The sequence below is a fragment of the Ochlerotatus camptorhynchus genome, unplaced genomic scaffold (genome assembly GCF_037179485.1).
Source record: "Ochlerotatus camptorhynchus isolate MF236.1 unplaced genomic scaffold, CSIRO-AGI_Acam_v1.1 ptg000055l, whole genome shotgun sequence".
NCBI lineage: Eukaryota > Metazoa > Arthropoda > Insecta > Diptera > Culicidae > Ochlerotatus > Ochlerotatus camptorhynchus.
Genome location: NW_027040545.1, coordinates 1591020 through 1610485, shown reverse-complemented (window position 1 = coordinate 1610485; position 19466 = coordinate 1591020). Strand labels below are relative to the sequence as shown.

The window sequence follows — 19466 nt, the reverse complement described above, 5'->3', positions numbered from 1 at the left end:
TTTTCTTTACGACAGTCTTGAAATTCTCTGCCTAAAATAATTCCCTCTTATATCCAACGAAGTAAATTTCCTTTATTCAATAATTCTTGCGAGAGTTCGCTAAGATTTATCACCATAATTGCTTTAAATTCCATTGGAGTTTACCTCTGAAATGTCTTGGAATTATCTTCAGCTGGAAATTCGTCTATAAGTTACCTACCATCCTTCTGAAAATTTCCTCGAAATATTCCTATACTTAGCCTCAAAATTTTGTTGTGATTCTCCTAAAAATTTCCATAAGAATCTACTTGTAATTTTCTACTACCAATGCTACTCAGAATTCCTTTGGGAATTTCTTCATTCCCTTTATTGTTTTTTTTTTTAATTGAGTGGTATTCTCTCAGAATGTTCAATCCTTATCCTTTAGACTATCTTCACCCAAAGCTTAAAATTCGGTATTTTTTGGTAACGCGAATATAATTCCGATCTTTTAAAACCTGATAAGCAATTTATGTGACTCTGTCCACTCAGTCTCAGGCCTGGGATCAAGGAGTAATCAACTCTGCACACTGTGCCGAAACACATCGTGGCACACTGATCGGCTCGTCATGGCACACGTTGACAAGTATGACACAAAATATAATATAAAACGGCATTACTGTTTTGCATTGAAAAATTTCCAATCGTTGCTAAAGTTTACTACTTTGTTAAAGGGGATAAAGGAAATTTTGTTGACAGTTACATTGCTATTGCTCAACAATAATAAGATATTGTATAATTGATGAGACACTCCATGTCCTTATGCCTTTTGCGGAATGAACCTCTACAGAAAGTCCACACGGCTTTTGAGAGATGTTCATAATTTTTCCGTTTTTCATCTGCGAGAACTCTCAAAAGTCATAACTGCAGGGATGCTAAACTCATGGGATACTGAGACTGATATCTTGAATGCCATATTTTGGCACGTTCGGCACAACGCTTGACCCAGCTTTCTGCACAGATGATGTACACATATTGAGATGTACAGAGTTGAACACCCCTTGCCTGGGATAAAATTCACGATCTATTGTTCAGTTAGCAAAAACGTTCGCCGCTGGACCACATAGCCCCATACATCACAACAAACCATAACGAACGATGATCGTTCAAGCCCAGCGACGTTAAGCTATTCCCGCACAGGAAATGTTTGTTCGGAATGTTCCAAGCCAGTTCTTTTAGTAGCCATTTTCTGCGTTAACTCATTCAAAAATAAAACCTTTAAAAAGAATCTCATGACTTAACCCACGTTCTTCTGTTCAGTATGCAAAACGGTCGCTACTAGGCCATCGAGCTTCTAATATAACGGTATTGATAAACGGAAACTATTTACAAATGTTAACATTATTCCACTAATAATTTTGATGATACGATACCCGAACACCTCGTTAAGCACTTTCAAATGGTACTTTTCTGTGGGCGAACAAACAAACTTCTAACGAAGATCGTTTAACGTTTGTTAAATTATGTAGTCGGGACGAAAACCAAGGAAATGGGTGAATATCCAAAACAGAGTAATTTTTACACGTGTAAATATTAGAATCCAAGTCAGTATTTATTTTACGTTGGATTTTCGTCCAGGATCAAAAAAGGTAAAGCGATGCTTCGAATTTCGTTTCATTCCGTCTATACCTTATCTGAAACGCATACCCCTACACATCACTACATTCAAAAATGTGTCCCTTTTGCAATATTCGATACCAACAAGCGCATGTACAACGTTATCCTCTACCATTGAACCGATCAACTGCTCGCACAGCACTCCGTGCTTATTCCCGTTTTCGATCGACACAGATTGTCCATGTAAACCTTGATTTAAATATTTGTATTCATTTGTCTAGAACTGGAATTAAGAGCGGTTAGGCACTCACTCACTCATGCTTGTCGAAAAACTTGCTTGATTTCTTTGTTGAGACTCCGCCACTATGAGTCCCTTGGTCTGCCTCTGTCCTGCTGGGTTCCAAGCCAACGCTGCTTGTAGCATTTGTTGCCGAATCATCTCCAGTTACACTCAAATTTCTGTTGATTTCGGTTTCTGATAGCATTGACGATGTAACTCAGCATTCGAGATACAATTGTGAGGCCAGTTAGCATTTGTGAAGGTATCTGGCAACCAGGATTTTTAAAACTTTCGAGTCATATATCAAACACTTGACTAATGTCTGATGTCCTTCTGGAAAGTGCATGCTAGATCCTCGGCTGGATCCTTCTTAACAGTTAACTCTTCCTAACTCGAAATTCAGTGGCGTCCCGCAACGTCATTTTTTACCTGCCCGCATAAACGCGAACCATAAATTGACCTTACCTAAAATGGTTAAAAATTGTTTATAATCCCTGCTAAACTTTAACTGAAATGGTTATGGAACTTTACATGAACGTTTAATGATAAAGTTTCAACCTTATGTATTATGGTTTTTTGGAACTGGACCTTACAAATAATGGGTTGTTAAGAACCATTACCATTCCAAATTCTTGTTTTCTCCATACATTTTCAGAAAGAGAACTATATAAGAACGTTTTTACTTATGATTTGAGAACATTAATGGTAATGGTTATGGTAATCAGTAAGGTCCATTAATGGTTTTGTATTATCGCTCAACTTTACGTGGAATATATCGTGAATTGGTAATCAGTAAATTACAGGCAACCAATTCGCGATATATTCCACATAAAGTTGATCGATGTTACAAAACCATTCGTGGACCTTACTGACTACCATAACCATTACCATTAAAGTTCTCAAACCATAAGTTAAAAGGTTCTAATATAGTTCTCTTTCCGAAAATGTATGGAGAAAACAAGAATTTGGAACGGTAATGGTTCTTAACAACCCATTATTTGTAAGGTCCAGTTCTAAAAAACCATAATACATAAGGTTGAAACTTTATCATTAAACGTTCATGTAAAGTTCCATAACCATTTCAGTTAAAGTTTAGCAGGGATTATAAACAATTTTTAACCATTTTAGGTAAGGTCAATTTATGGTTCGCGTTTATGCGGGTGTGCATCAACTTTCAATACCAGATTTAATGCCATATTCATACTTGAATCGGTTGAAAAATACACTTCTAGATAGAGCTGGAATTAGGGCGTAACAGCTTTTGGGGCCTCCCTTAGCTCAGTCGGTGAAGGCGCAGCTACAAAGCAAGACCATGCTGGAGGTGGCTGGGTTCGATTCCCAGTCCGGTCTAGGAATTTTTCGGGATGGAAAATTTCTGGACTTCCCTGGGCATAGAAGTATGATTGGACTCGCCACACAATTATACCAATGCAAAAATGGTACAGGCATCAAAAGCTCTCAATTAATAACTGTGGAAGTGCATCTAGAACACTAAGTTGAGAGCACGCAATAAGCTAATATCCAGAACAACATGTGAAAAGGGCATACAAGCTTTTTGTAAACAAACCTTCTTATGCCCTTTTCTCGTCACCCATATGACACCAACGCAAACCTTTAACATCACCGGGTAGGGGACACTTTCCCCTTCCCGATGATATTGCTGGTTTGCATGGGCGACCCTCGGTTGGTGAGAAAAGGGCCTACAAAGGTTTGTTTACAAAAAGCTTGTATGCCCTTTTCACATGTTGTTCTGGATATGCGATATGCAATAAGCTTTAAATGCGAAGAAGAAGAAGAAGCTTTTGTAAACAATGACTTCTATCGATGATTTCTAGCAGTTCAAGGCCCACGCAAACCAACATAACCATCAGATAGTGATGTGATATTGATGATCCTTGACTTTCTAGAAATCATCGAGAGAAGTCATTGTTTACAAAAGCTGTTACGCCATAATTCCAGCTCTATCTTAGACTTAATCTTCTACTTTACTCGATATTTAGCAGTATTTTGATAATTGTTTATGTTTTGAGAGTTGGTGCACAGGTAGATTGAGGTTAAGGAAACGCCACTGTCGAAATTTAATGAAGAGGGGACGTCAATTTAAAAACATACAAACATGGGATGTATGTTTCTATCAGTTTGATCTTGTAACCTGTTATAATAATTAGCGACAAGAAAACTGTCATCAAGATAGCCTTGTAACATGTTATAACCATAGAGGTAACTCTAAGACCAGATGGTCCCGAAGAAACGTGCTCAATTTTTGGCTCAGCACTGGTACTATCTTCGGTCCCAAGCTAATCGATACACCCCTCGAAACATAGGAAAATCCACGAGCCCCTCATTTTATCTGTCGGACTTCCATAGCGAATCAAAACAAACATTGTGTAGTACTAGAATTTCGACTCGAATGGGGCACGTTAATCGATTAGCTTGGGACCAATAGGCTAGTCAAGTAGTGAGCCAATTTAAAATCGTTAGTTTCCACTGAACAAGGAATTAGGTAACCAACCTTCTGTCAAAGTTCATTCAAGAGATGAAAAATCAGCTGATCAGAAACGTCTCGTAAAATGCTCTATTAACGAGTGTCTAGAATGAGTTCGCGAATATCCAAGTAAGGAAGAGTAAATTGGATTTCACCGGAGGTAAATTGATTCGTGTTTTAAAGCCCATCATCTATCGTGAGTGTGTTTGTGCCAGACCAACATCATGTCACGTATGGAGGCGCTTCCGGTTGGTTAATTCCCGCAGGATTTGTCATGTGTGCTAAATAAACGACGACGACGACGATGATGTTGATGACGGAAACAGTATCTAAGTGGCCTCTTTCGCTAGGATGAAAACTGGAATCCCTGCTGCCTACGTTCCCTTATCGACTAACACTCCCCAGCGTCATCCATGTATCCATATATGTAGTCAGTTTAGTATGACGACGATGTCGACGTGACAAAATAGTGTGAAATTCCATTATGTGTATGTCTCAGGCAAAACCAACAACTCTGACAGATTGCTTCACAGTTCAGAGACTTTGCCGAGAGCCTTCCTCGGGGGTAGCCTTCAATCTCAGTACAAGTACTCCTAATATTACATGAAGCACCAGCAAATCAGAACTACCCTACTGGAAATTCCACCACAACCGACCGACCTGATTATACTTGTAAAGGAAAAAAAATGAGATTTATGTTATGCTCGCCACGGTATGTCAAACGCAAACGCTTTAGTGTGCATCCTTTTATAATTCTGCCGCCTACTCTCTCCAGGCGGGCAAATTTACTGCTGCCGGCTGTATGTCCCATCAATAGAGATACCTACGTGCGTTCGTACCTACATGACATCACAGCAACCGATGACTTGGATTGATTTGTCGACTGCTTGTAGATTGTCAAAAAAATCGCGTTACGCGACCCCTTCCCGTGGGCGTTTGTTTGAATAAGGCAAACTCAGTTCCGATAATTCCCACGGAGCGGCAAAAAAAAACCTTCATCCATTCATCCAGAGACAGAGATTTGCTTGCGATGAAACACAAAAACAACACTGTTGTAAGCAAGCATTATTTGCGTCACTTTCAGACGGTGTATCTAACAGTAGGGGTCGATGGGGCACGATCGCCACCCGGGGAAAAATCCTCTCTTTGTAATAAGGATTAGAATACACCTTTTTAAATTTCGTTTGTTACAATTTGCTATTATTTTTTCAACCTGGTGCTGGTATTTTGTTTTGATAAACTGCAATTCTTTTTATTCTTCCTCGCATTTCAACCTTTTGCTTATCGCATACTGTGTGCTCTCAACTTAGTGTTCTAAATGCCCTTCCACAGTTATTTTTTGAGAGCCTTTGATGCCTCTATGATGTTAGCAGTTATTACATTTAAAAATGATGTCAACCTTCGGGTGGCCATCTTGCCCCGTCTACCCCCATTCCCCCGAAGGCGCCTTCTACATCGTTCTGTACGCTCGCTGCTTTGTTTGTAGCGTATCGTACCATCTGTAAATCGAAAGTGAACATCATCTGGCCATGATGGTAGTTCGTTAGTATACAGTTAGTAGTAGTTGTTCGTCATAGTTCTGCCATCCAGGACAGGAAGGAAGTGCATCTGTTCATCGAAATGGACGCATGAAAGTTGCTCCAGGCCATTCCGGGGTGCATACATACAAACCCCTTTGAGGTACGAGTTGGATGTGTTTGGCTGGTGAACTGGATTTCCATATTGCTGAGAGTCTTTTGGATTGCAGTTTCATTATACGGCCCTGATGGATTGCATGCAATGAACTTACACTAGCAATTTAAACTTTATGTGTGTCTTTGAATCCTAATGCATTTGTTCTGCTTATTACTGATTTAAACTTCTAGGCGTGGAAATTTGTATTTCATTTCACACAAACTAAAAACTTGAACGACATATTGTTCACAAGTTTGTAACGCTTTCATACAATTGAGATATTTCATGACACGTCCATGATTATAATGAAAAGTGTATGATGCACGACACTCCTGATTTTCAATAGAAATTTGTTTTTTGTTTTTCTAAAAAAAAAAACGAACAATTCTCACGTCACTTTTCAAATAGACTAATGTAAGATATCCACCATTCTGAAAAGTTGAAGTTCGATAGATTATTATGTTAACTGGTTAGAAACAATACGTTTTGCAATATTATTTTTAATGTAGTCAGTGAATAATAACGTTGAAAATTCAGTAGAAACGGTAAAATCACAATTTACTTTGAATTTCATGCTACAATATAGAAAAAAAAACACAAATATAGAACATTTTAACAAGTCAAGTTGCACATCGGACATGTAACGTTGGACGATTTTTCACAATGACATAATCAATGAGTGTTACATTGGACGTTTTGTTTACATGATGATAGATTCCCTTTCACAGATTGCAGAGTAGAGTACCTAACTTTAGATTGGCCCCGCCTTTAGAAAATGAGCACCAATCATGTTAGGCAGTCCGAATGACCGAAGTAACAATCAGGCACTCATCATTTCAAACTGTACATTGGACAATTTTTGACCTATGATTATCTTAGTCGCTGTGGCTGTTCATAAACTAATTAGACAGTTTAGGGGGGGTTTGGCAATTATCCACGGCCCATACAATTGGGAGGGGGGGGGTGTTGAGGGTCAAGAACCCAAAAAAACCGTCTACGTAGTTAATGAACAGCCCCTTAAATAAATGAAAGTAAATTTGGATGGGTGTTTTTGTATCACATACAATGATAAAAGAGCTATAGTTTGTATTGCTTAGCTCGATTTGTGACTTAGGACCTATTGAAAAGTGACGCGAGAATTGTGATACTTCTTGTTCTTCTTCTTCTTCGCATTTCAAGCTTATTGCATATCGCATATTAGCTTATTGCGTGCTCTCAACTTAGTGTTATTAATTGAGGGCTTTCGATGCCTGTACCATTTCTGCAATCATAATCTATGCCCAGTACAAGTACAATCATAATCTATGCCCAGGGAAGTCGAGAAATTTTCCAACCCGAAAAATTCCTAGACCGGACCGGGAATCGAACCCAGCCACCTCCAGCATGGCCTTGCTTTGTAGCTGCGCCTGTACCGACTGAGCTAAGGGAGGCCCCAACTGTGATACATTGTTCTTTTATCATGAAAACCGCTTACAGTTCTCTAGTGGAATCAATTTAATTACATTTTCATAAATTGTTTGGAGTTTTTAGTGATCTGATTTTACATTTCGAAGAAATCTGATCATCTGAAAAAAATATGAATCATCATTTATAAATTATCATTTAATTCTCAAAAAAGGTTATCTTCCATTTGTAGCCGACACTGGCCGATCTAGGTTAAGCCTACGGCTTAAGCGCCACTCCGGTTAAGGAGACCGCAGGCCACGTTGAGTTTGCCCGGATGAGACTGCCTCAGGGCGAGTCCAAGTGCAAATCTTCCTAGAAAGAAGAGATCGAGCCAGCTTGACTCCTACCGAATTTGATCGAGTAGAAACCCCGATTGCGAAACAGCATAATCTCTCACAACATCGAAATAATTCTGAAAAGCTCCTGGTAAGAGAATACACAAACCCTAAACGATGTTCCACGTCAAGTTCTCCTCATCGGTAGCTTCACTTAAATTCCGCCAGAGGCGCAGCTGCAGCAAAAGAGGTACGCAACATAACAGTCAAATTCTGACCACGCGGAAGACAACAACATATTTACATGGACCCTAAACAACAATTCCACTTAATTATTGCATCCATGACAGACGATTGGCTCTACAAAAACAATAAATGGTGTATGCAAGTAAACTTTGTTTTCATGCAAACTAACGACTTGCAATATTTGGATTATTTTTATGAAATGTCTTATAACTTTACACGATCAATTTATCTCAATAACAGGAATTCTACACTATTTTTTCGAATGGTGTATGCAAGGTTGGAAATGGGCGTAATGTCGGCCTAAATGTCCCTAATTTGGGGTTATACATAAATTCAGTAATCGACTAAATTTTCATTAACGACCAATTAGTACCGTCCAAATGACGCGTTCATCTAGATAAAATTGATAAATAGCAGATTTTTAGCGATCGGCCCAATCTTAGTTCCATAGACCCACATTATCTTCTGCTTTGGCTATTACGTTCCAACTAGAACTATTATTTATTTTGTTGATTTTATGTATTTTATTTATTTTATTTATTTTATTAGTTTTTTTATTTTTTATTTGTTTTATTTTATTTTTTATTTGTTTATTTTATCTATTTTATTTATTTTATGCATTTAATTTATTTTATTTATATTATTCATATTTTATATATTTTATTTATTTCAATTATTTTATTTATATTTTATTTATGTCATTTACTTAATTTTTATTATTTATTTAATTTTTAAATTTACTTTATTTATATTATTTATTTTATTTTTTTTAATTTATGTTATTTATTTTATGTGTTATTTATCTTAGCAGTATTATTTAATTAATTTATTTTATTTTATTTATTTTATGTATTTGATTCATATACAGTCGTACCTCGATATAATGCAACGTTACGTTATATCGAGTTACGTTATATCGAAGCAAAAAAAAATATTTTTTTAAATCGAAAATTGTTCATCGTAACCCAAAGATGACCCAATTTTTTTTTCTAGTCATCTAACAGGCCTACAAAACCTTTCTTATAATTTTCCCCAATTTTATTAGATAAGTTCCTAAAGCTTACATGAAAGATATGAAAATGAAAAAAAAAGTACTAGAGTCTGTGCCTAGGGTCACGAACGGAAGGTTGATGTAGGGCCGCGATTTGTCGGTACACTTGTTTTTGTGCTTAGTTCTTTTCGTTGTTTAAAATATATATCCTTAAACTCTTTAAATATTTCAAATGGTGCCGTTTGTGTGAACATGGAATCGATATCAACAGTGAATAACGTGGTCTTATATGAAGAATGTTATTTGTTAACTGCAGAAGGAAATTTTTAACATATTCACGGTGGTCCAGAAAAGGACCGTTTTGTCGTGAAGATTGAGTAATGCTGAGCTACTGTTAGGGTGTTCAACACTAATGAAGCTGACGAGCTGTATGTTGTTTGGAACGAGGTTGACGCACTTGGCATAGATGGCCCACAGCGGCTCACGACGCGCAACTGAATCCGATCAGTAGCGGTGCGGCTTCGTCCTCTCTCATCGTAGAATCGAAGGCTGAATCGAGAGCATGCAGCTAGCTGCATGTCGGCAGGCTTTCATTATGTACTGGAGAACGCCAAGCGCCGAAAACACTGCTGCTGCTGCTGGATGTTTTCTCCGTCGAATGAAATATTTCCCAGTATGTATTGGTTTATTTCTCAATTTATAAACTTTTCGTTACATGCCTCCCATGCCTGAAATAAAAAAAATCTGAGAGAGAGGAGACAGCTTTGCTATAGATCACGCAAACGTCATCGAGATCCAGTCAAGAACTGTCACTGCAAACTAGGCCGAACATTAGAAATGGGGCTATTATCCTTTTGAAAACAACTTTCTTCGTGCGGGCCCAGACTTGCCTTCGCAAACCAACAACACGATTGGGTAGGGGAGAAAAAAAAAGAAGACAAAGTAAACAAACTATTCGTCATTGAGCTGGCTTCTCTCTCTAGGATAAAAATGATGTTTATTCAAGAAGTCGGCTATGGCGTATTCGGCCCCAACCTAGATACCAGCAGAGGCATTCCTAAGCCTACATCTATCTTCTCGGCTGAGGCAGCTGCCATCTTCTCAGCCGTTACGGAGTCCAGTTTTTCCTGGAAGACCATCATTACCGATTCGGCCAGTGTGCTGAAGGCCCTTGAGAGTCCGAAGAACCGACACCCGTTGGTGCAAGCAATCAGAATGGCTTCGAACAGTAACACCGTATATGTCTGGGTTCCCAGCCACTGCAATATCAGTGGAAACGAGGCTGCGGACAAGCTGGCAGCGATCGGCAGATCGAAAACCCCAGTGGAACCGGAAGTCCCTGCAGCGGGTTTAAAAATCTGGATCAAAACGATTCGGCATGGGACAAGGAATGGACTAATACCCGAGACCCTTTCTTACGCAAAATAAAAGGAGATACGAAATGCTGGTCCGACACCAAAAACTGGAAGGACCAGAGAGTACTGTCCAGATTACACTGCGGCTACACCAGATTCTCACACGATCTCGGATCCCGTAATGGATTCCACAAACAATGTATGGGGTGCTCAACCAAAATGTCAGTTGAGCATTTCATAATAAATTGCCCTGCGCAACAAAACCTCCGACACCAATGCGGTATCGGTCTCAGCGTCAGAGACGCATTATCCAATGACCCAGACAAGGAAAGATCACTTCTCAACTTCCTTAAAGACACAGGCTATTATCAATATACGTAGAACCCCGCAACGAACAATGACACGACAACGGACGAACGACGGCACTTGGACAACACCAGCTCTCTAAATGACATGTCAAACGGAAGAACAACGATGACAACCCCGCAGGCTACGGACATTGACTCTCTCTCTCTCTCTCTCGGAAATTAAACACAACTTCGTTCTCCTTCCTTACTGTTAAAACAATCGACACAGAACTCTGAGATACTTAAACTTTGTAACAAACACTTTGTAATTTATTTATTTTCTCTCTCCGGGACCCCCTCAGGAGCCCCAATCCTTCAAAGAGACGAACCAGTTACAAGCTGAAAGTCTCTATAATAAAGCAAAAAAAATGAAAATGTTTATTCAACCCAGCGTTACATGAAAAATTTAATAATACTATGTATAAAATAATTTAAAATGGATTTGTAACGTTAATAATCGATTGTGAGTTGATATTTTTCAATTTTTAGACTAAAAAAAAAAGTTACGTTATATCGAGGTGGAAGTTACGTTATATCGAGTTACGTTATATCGAGGTTGCTTTATATCGAGGTATGACTGTAATTAATTTTATTTGTTTTATTTGTATTATTAATTTTATTTATGTATTTTTATTTTATTAATTTTATTTATTTTATGGATTTTATTTATTTTTTATTTTTTATATACGTATTTATCTAATTTATTTTATTTATGTTATTTATTTTATTTATGTTATTTACAGTTGTGTTCAATATAATAGCAGCGCATGCCGATTTCCATACAAAATGGTCAGCTTTGACATGATGTAACTTTATTAACTTATGATCAATTTAGCTGAAGCATTCGCCACAGAACTACCAATATGTTCAATTTTACGATTAAAAAATACCAAATTTTTGGAAGCACCTGTTGGAAAGTGAGATACTAGATAAAAAAAAATGTACATGGTGGACTACATGACGAATAATTTGTAATTCGCGAACAACAGATTTCAATCCATTCGGGAGAAACAGCTCCAAAAACTAAAATGGAACGATTTGAGCAACACGTTGAATGCTCTTGGAGGCGTGCTACAAAGACACCGGAGCAATGGGAGCTTTCGTGGCGAGACGTCAAGCAAAAAACAAAAACGAAGTGGTTGACTATTCAGAATCGCCAGAGTGGGAAGAATGAACTGTTAAAATAGAAAAGAGACGTTCTCTCAGAACTTAGAAGATAGTTCTTGCTGTCATACAGAAGAATACTCTTGACGGCGACGGCAAAACGCAAGAAGGTAGTTTCAATGAACCCATTATTTTTCGATTGGTCGAAATTCCGGGCCCTTGGAGTAGTGGCAGCTGGCCAAATCGGACGAAAATATGATTTTCCCCTATGCTTGAGGATGAACGGCAATACACGCTTTTTCAGGCATGCTTCGATGTAAACTTGGGATGTCATCGTCGAGGATGTGACGTCCAGTCGCGATGTAAAACTTTTGATCGAGAAGCTGCTTAAATTCGAGTTTGACGTATGTTTCGTCATCGATCAAAGTGCAGTCCTTGTGTTTTGTTGTCTTTTTGGCCAGGGAATTATGCTTCATGTGCCGGTTCGGATGTTTACTGGCTTTGTACGACTTGTATCCTTCCCTGGCAAGGATATTCCACACCATTTGAAAGTTGGCGTTGTACCTTCTGGCCACATCTCGGATCGAAAGACCGGGGTTGGCTTAAACCCACCTCAACACCTTGCTGCGCAGCTGACGATCTCTGGTTCCAATTTTTTTCGTAGGTCCGCTGATTCCTTTCCACACTCAGGGTTTCCTGGTAGGTTTTGAGCACTCGACAAACGGTTCTTTTCGACATCTTCAGCACTTCAGCCAACTTGGAACCGAGTTCCATTTGACGTTATTTCTGAACGCGATCGACTACTTTGATCAAACTTGCACCAGTTGTCCACTATAGAAGTGTAAACAAACCACTGTCAAAGATTTTCGATTCCCAACACTAGAGGCGTGCTAGCGGCGCGCGAGGGGCGTACCAATTTACTTTTAGTCAACCTTTATACGAGATGGAATAAATGGTTTTCGATTTATGTAGCATAAAATAAAAAAAATTGTAAGTTAATTAGGTTGAGTGGAATCAATAAAAATTCCGCGTGAACTACTTTTCACGGCACAATAACACGGAATTTTTATTGCTTCCACTCAACCTAATTAACTTACAATTTTTAAACCTAATTTTACTGGTTGAGGTACTACGATCGAATGCTCCCGGAACTCAAACCCGATGGCAAGATCGAATGTCTTAGCTTGGGATACTCCCAGAGCTTCTTGGCCGGAATCATAATCTTCAGCAGTTGCGCTTGCCACATTCATAACTTGTGAATTGAGAATAATATGGATAGTTTTCTATGCCTGATTTTTTTTTTTTTTTGAAAAACGACTGGAAAATCAGGGAATATCAGGTAATTTGATTTACTTCATTGAGTCGACCCCCTGTTGAAGTGAAGTGAATTTTATTCGAGTTTCGCTAGGGTGGCCATCTTGTCCCATTTTCTCTACTCCTCGATAGCTTCTCCTCACAAAGGAGGACACTACAAGCAAAAGAACACCACTAGTCTATGAGATCCAAAGTACTTTCGAGCCAGGGATACCACAGATAACTAGATGGAGCATTTGCTAGACAACTTCCGCCTCGCGAGACTAGTGGTGTTCTTTTACTTGTAGTGTCCTCCTTTGTGAGGAGGAGCTATCGATAGGGTTACCATATGGTATCCTAAAGGAGGACATGTCCTCCTTTTTCAACAATTTTTCTACGTCCTCCTTTTGCCCGAAAATGTCCTCCTTTTTAATCCTTGCATTTTTTCGAATAACATATTCATAAATTTCTTTTCAAAGAGCGTTGCTTGCAGAGCTTATTTGTTTAATTATGTTGCAACTTCATATTATCTAGCAAATCCCATTTGATGGTGGGACTAGGAGTATACTACTGCTGCCAACCCCGCTACATTTAGGCTGCGGTCAAGGCTGCCGTCCATTTCGTAAATTTAACTTAAATTTGACAAATGGAAAATTTTCAAATAAGCCTGCTATTCTACCAGACTTATTTCAGACAAACCAGGAATCAATTTTGACAAACAATTTCGCGAAAATTGGACGATAAACAACAGAGGGATTTTCGAACATTATGTATTATTTTCGAAGAGTCAGTGAAAATTCATTAAATGGAACTCAACCTTAGGCTGTGTTCCCTTTTTCTGAATTTTTACTTAAATTTGACATTTCGAAAATAAATTATAATGTTCGAAAATCTCTCTGTTGATCGTGTGATTTTTGAGAAGAAATTTGTCAAAATTAATTCCTGGTCTGGCAGAAATAAGTCTGATACAATAACAGGTTTATTTCAAACATTTTATATCTGTCAAATTTAAGTTAAAAAATCACCAAATGAAAAACAGCCACACAGATTGAATCCAACATGCGTTCGATTTTGACGTTCTGGTTCTATGGGTATTTCAAGCAGAACTATACAAATCGACGTATCTTATTTTGTAAACAATCACTCCAATCGACGATTTGTGGCAACTGCAAGCTCACTCACAGAAACTAACAACACCAGCTAGTAGGGGAAAGATTTCTCTACCTGATGATGGTCTTTATTTGCGTGGGTGAGTTAGCAGTTAAGAAAAATCGTCGATTGAAGAGATTGTTTACAAAAGCGTTTTTCGTCGATTTGAATAGTTATGCTTGATTTGGCCGCTGCCATACTGAGAGCGAAGAGGCACGTGAAGCGTGAAGTCGAATGTAAGGAATGATATCAATAATAGGAATTACTTTGTATATAACGCTAAGCTATAGCTATAAGCTGTCTTGAAATGAGCACTCATACATTTGATTTTCGCTGGAAATCCTATGTATGAGTACTCATTGCAAGACAGCCTATATTACATTATATAATCCGTAGTCTGTACGGGGTATTAGAGTCCTATGCTGAATCAATGGTAAAATTAACAGGTTGCTCAGATGTTCCATGTTGGTTTCAATCAGCGATGACATGTATACTGATTTTTGTACATGATAAAAGTTGCAGTTTTCATGCAAATCAGCTGGACTAGATCATTTTCAAGTATCAAACATGAATTGTGAAGGCTAGTTTGATGCATTTTTCAGAAGTACAAAGAGAAGATTAATTGCATTGATAACGACCACAAGTTATGAACAATATCAATTGAACCTTCGCAAATCATGGATTTTGTGATAGCGCACATATTATTAAAACGTTTGATAAAAACTCATTGTCCTCCTTTAATGTTAAGAAAAGTAATCATTGTCCTCCTTAATCACCAAACCTCAAATGAAATGTCCTCCTTTTCAAGTTTTTGATATGGTAACCCTAGCTATCGAGGAGTAGAGAAAATGGGGCAATTGTTATTCACTCACTAGGTCACTTTCACCTTAAGTATGACAATTCCCTGTCAACAGTATACAGCTTATTATGTATCCTGCACACACCTAATGGTGTTGAGGCTCCGTCGCCATGAGCCCCTGGGTCTGCCTCTGCTGCGATGTTCTGCCGGGTTCCAATCCAGAATTCGTTTCCGCCCCTTCGTAGTGCGTGATTGACCCAATTCCACTTACGTTCTCGAATTTCTGTTGATATCGGTTTCTGACAGTATCCAAGGCAATAATTCTAGATCAACAATTGAAATAGGCGGAACAACCAAACGTAAACAATGGCTTTAAATGCAAATTCCTTGAGAATCAAAGCTTATTCAAGCAATCTAACACTATCTGATAGACTATACTCCCTTTATCGAATGGCATTGTTAGTTTGCGTGGGAGTGTTTTGATTCTCGAGAATTTTGTGTTTAAAGCCATTGTTTACGTTTGGTTGTTCTGCCTATTTCAATTGTTGGTCTAAAATTAACACAATGCACGCAGTAGAAAGTAGATTTTCCAAGTGGTATGTAGAGGATACATACTTATAAGTAGGGTGAGACCACTGATAGGGCAATAAACCTAAGTAACTACACATCCGGATACAGGACTATCGTAGTATCGTAGCGCTTCACTGTCAGACTAATATAGCGATTTCCAATGATTTATGAAGCATTTCCCTGTTCATTGCTTTCCTAGCAGCAATCGTTTAAAGTTGAATCGAATGAAGTGCTTTCTTTAACATTCTATTAAATCCTCTAGCAAATTTGGGTTCTGATTAGGATTAACCCATTTTCCCATAACATTCTTCCTTTTCCTGAGCAACAGATTTTCGCCACAAGAATTGCTCTGCCTGAATGTGAAAAAATATAAACGACGAACTTTCTACAAAGCACTACTCGGATTCTGCTGGTCCCTCTGTTTTCCTATGCAAATTTATGCAACACTCCGTTCCGCTGCCCTTCGGGTAATATGTTCCTACTCTCCGTCCTCCTCCATCCAGCAACTCACTAAAGTAAAAAAACAAAAAGGAAAACGTACACTCACAAATCACGAAATGCCCCCGTGTGTTAGCAGGGGACACTTTTTCCTACTCAGCTAGCAGGTGGTAGGGCCATTTGTGGTGCGATTTTCCCACCGTCGCCTCCGTCCCCATCCGGTATGGTCGTGAGACATTCATCACATCCCTGCAAAATTCATCCCCCCACACACACGGAAAGCCTCGGCCATCAGCCTTCTATTGGTGCGGGCGGAAAACCTGTTGCGCTTGCAGGCTATGTATATCATTACCGAATTAATGAAGCCATTCATCCTCCGGGATATGACGGGTGTTGCGTCTTCTCCCTCCTCCTTCTACTGGCTCGCATCGTAGCCGTTGGCGTGGGTCGGCGGGTTTAATGGGCTCTTCAAACTTTTAATCCCGTCCCTGATGCTTTGGAGTGGGATTTTGCGAAAGAGACAGATGGAATCCTGGAATGGATGGGTAACAAGCTCATCTCTGCTGTGCACGTGTCTCGGGTGGCCTGCCATTGAGCGAATTCAATTTCATCATATTAATTGCTATGTCAAGATTTTGTACTAAAAATAAACTACCTGAACGTCGTCTCGGTATTCAAATTCATCCTCGGAGAAAGCAAAAAAAAAAAAAGATTGATAAAAAGGAAGTGGAAATTACTGCCAGCTCCCGGATAAAATCGATAGCACTCTTACTGGAAACCAATTGGAAACCTTGAGAAAAAGGAAGCGGCCACAAAAGCAAACGGCAAAGTTCAATTCGTCAGAATGTTTGAAATAACTTTGTCATCACCCAATCAAACAATCTTTCTCGGAATTTATCAAAATTAATGGCATCTCCTTCAAATATGTACTTACCTAGTTTGAGTTCGGCTTTGCTTCAAGTAATAATAATAACCATTGTCGTAATTTGCCTACTTTCAGGGTATATTTGTGGAAAAGTACGATCCCACGATAGAGGACAGTTACCGCAAGCAGGTGGAAGTGGACGGACAGCAGTGTATGTTGGAAATTCTGGACACGGCAGGAACGGTAAGACTTTGTGACATTTCTAACCCGGGAAAACTAATCGTCTTTTCACATTCCAAACAGGAACAATTCACGGCCATGCGAGATTTGTACATGAAGAACGGCCAGGGTTTCGTGCTAGTGTACTCCATCACAGCACAATCGACATTCAACGACCTGCAGGACCTGAGGGAGCAGATTTTAAGGGTTAAGGTAACGAACCATTTAAAAAATATTGGCTTATGGAAAATGTGTCAAAACTTACCTTTCTTTCCCGGAACAGGACACTGACGACGTTCCGATGGTGTTGGTCGGCAACAAGTGCGATCTGGAGGACGAACGAGTGGTCGGTAAGGAGCTCGGCAAAAGCCTCGCCAACCAGTTCAACTGTGCATTCATGGAGACGTCAGCCAAAGCCAAAATTAATGTTAACGACGTGAGTATTGTAATGTGTGACGAGGTTGCTCGTTTTATTTTCGTTTGTAATTAGTATTGAAAATTTGGTACGGAAATGGTGATGAACTAGCCGTAGAAGAATCATTATAAGAAGAGTAAATTCTTTCTAAAAGCAGGCTTTCTTTCAGGGTTTCGACCAATTCGGAAAATCAGGGAATTTCCTTCAAATTCAGGGAAATATTTCTTTATAACCGAAACTTCTTAATAAGTATGACTGACTTTGCTAGTTTCAAACAACTGAATTACTCGGCGTAGTTTGAGGATAGTTTTTCATTTCAAATTTTAAATAGAGTTGTGAACTTGTGGTTGTTCAATGCTTGATGTTGCATTTTTGCAAATTGGGCAAAATGTTACTCAAATAAAACGGAAACTATCGATTTTAAATTGGCTCACTACTTGACTAGCCTATTACTCACTTAAGGGTCCTGTGCACCACCAGCGCAAAGGCAGCCCTAGCCTTCTTGATTCGTGCACCTATGTCGCTCTTGGTCCCGCCGTCCGACGCTATTTGGCTGCCAAGATATTGGAAACTTCCGACCTTCTCCACTGCTTGCCCCTCTACCAATTACTAGTTGGAAGGGTTGCCGGTGTTGATATCCAACGATTTGGTCTTGTTGACGTTGATGGTGAGACCCGCCGCAGAGGAGCGTTCGGCTAGGTCATTGAGCTTATTCTGCATATCAGAGCGCCGTTGTGCTAGTAAAGCAACATCATCAGCCAAATCGAAGTCGTTGAGATGCTCCATGGTGATAGGCTGCCAAAGCAGCCCACGGTTCGGTACACGGTTAATTGAACCTACCTTGATCTCGTCGATTACGATGAGAAACAGTAGCGTTGATAGTATACATCCATGTCTCACACCAGCGACTACCCGTATAGGGTCGGACAAGGCTCCGTTATGCAGAACTCTGCACGTGAAAGCCTCATACTGCGCTTCGATGAGGTTGACGATTTTATCCGGGACTCCCTTGCGTCTCAGGGCGCCCCACAGATTCTCGTGATTGAGACGGTCGAAAGCTTTTTCGTAGTCAATGAATATCAAATAAAGGGACTCTTGGAATTCATTGACCTGCTCCAAGATTATGCGGTCCACACAAGATCTTCCGGCACGGAATCCTGCCTGCTGCCGTCGGAGAATCGCGTCTCCTGTATCCGATTCAGGATAACTTTGCACAAAACTTTGAGAACAATACACAGTAACATGATGCCTCGCCAATTGTCGCACACAGTCAGATCCCCCTTCTTTGGGACCTTCACTAAGATGCCCTGCATTCAGTCGGCCGGAAACGTCGCGGTGTCCCAGATATTACAGAATAGTTGATGCAACATTTGTGCGGATAGCATGGAGTCAGCTTTGAGCATCTCTGCTGATTTGTTGGATTTCATGCTTCGGATAGCTGCTTCAATCTCCTGCAGCGATGGGGCCTCGGAATTGACGCGAGTGATGCGCCGCACTCTAGGCGGATCATGCCGAGATGTTGATGGCTGGTTGGTCGTCGAAACATGAAGAAGTTGTTCGAAGTGCTCAAACCAGCGTTTCAGCTGGTCAGTGGGGTCGGTAAGCAATTGTCCAGTCGTGTCCTTCACTGGCATCCTCGGGTTCATCCTTGCTCCACTCAGGCGTCGTGAGATATCGTAGAGGAGGCGTATATCGCCAGTGTTTGCGGCTTTCTCCCCTTCGTCGGCCAGGCCACGCTCGCTTGTCCCGTCTGCAAGAGCGCTTGACTTCCTTCTCTAGAGCCGAGTACCGTTGACGGGCTTCGTTCTTGGCTCCTCTGGTTCTCGCCCGCTCTATCGCGGCTTTTGCTTCTCTACGCTCCTCAATCTTCCGCCAGGTTTCATCTGTGATCCACTCTTTCCTCTGGGTGCGCAACTCACCCAAGTTGTTCTTGCTTGTTT

The 19466-nt window shown here is 39.8% G+C and overlaps 1 protein-coding gene across 2 annotated transcripts in view; it reads left to right on the top strand.

Moving 5' to 3' along the window:
- Nucleotides 1–19466, top strand: part of Rap1 (RAS oncogene family member Rap1) — a 95386-nt gene that overhangs the window by 62540 nt on the left and 13380 nt on the right. For both annotated transcript variants that reach the window (XM_065239516.1, XM_065239515.1), the window contains exons 3-5: nt 17028–17135; nt 17196–17324; nt 17395–17547. In XM_065239516.1, coding sequence (XP_065095588.1) covers nt 17028–17135; nt 17196–17324; nt 17395–17547 — 390 coding nt within the window. The remainder of the gene's footprint in view (nt 1–17027; nt 17136–17195; nt 17325–17394; nt 17548–19466) is intronic.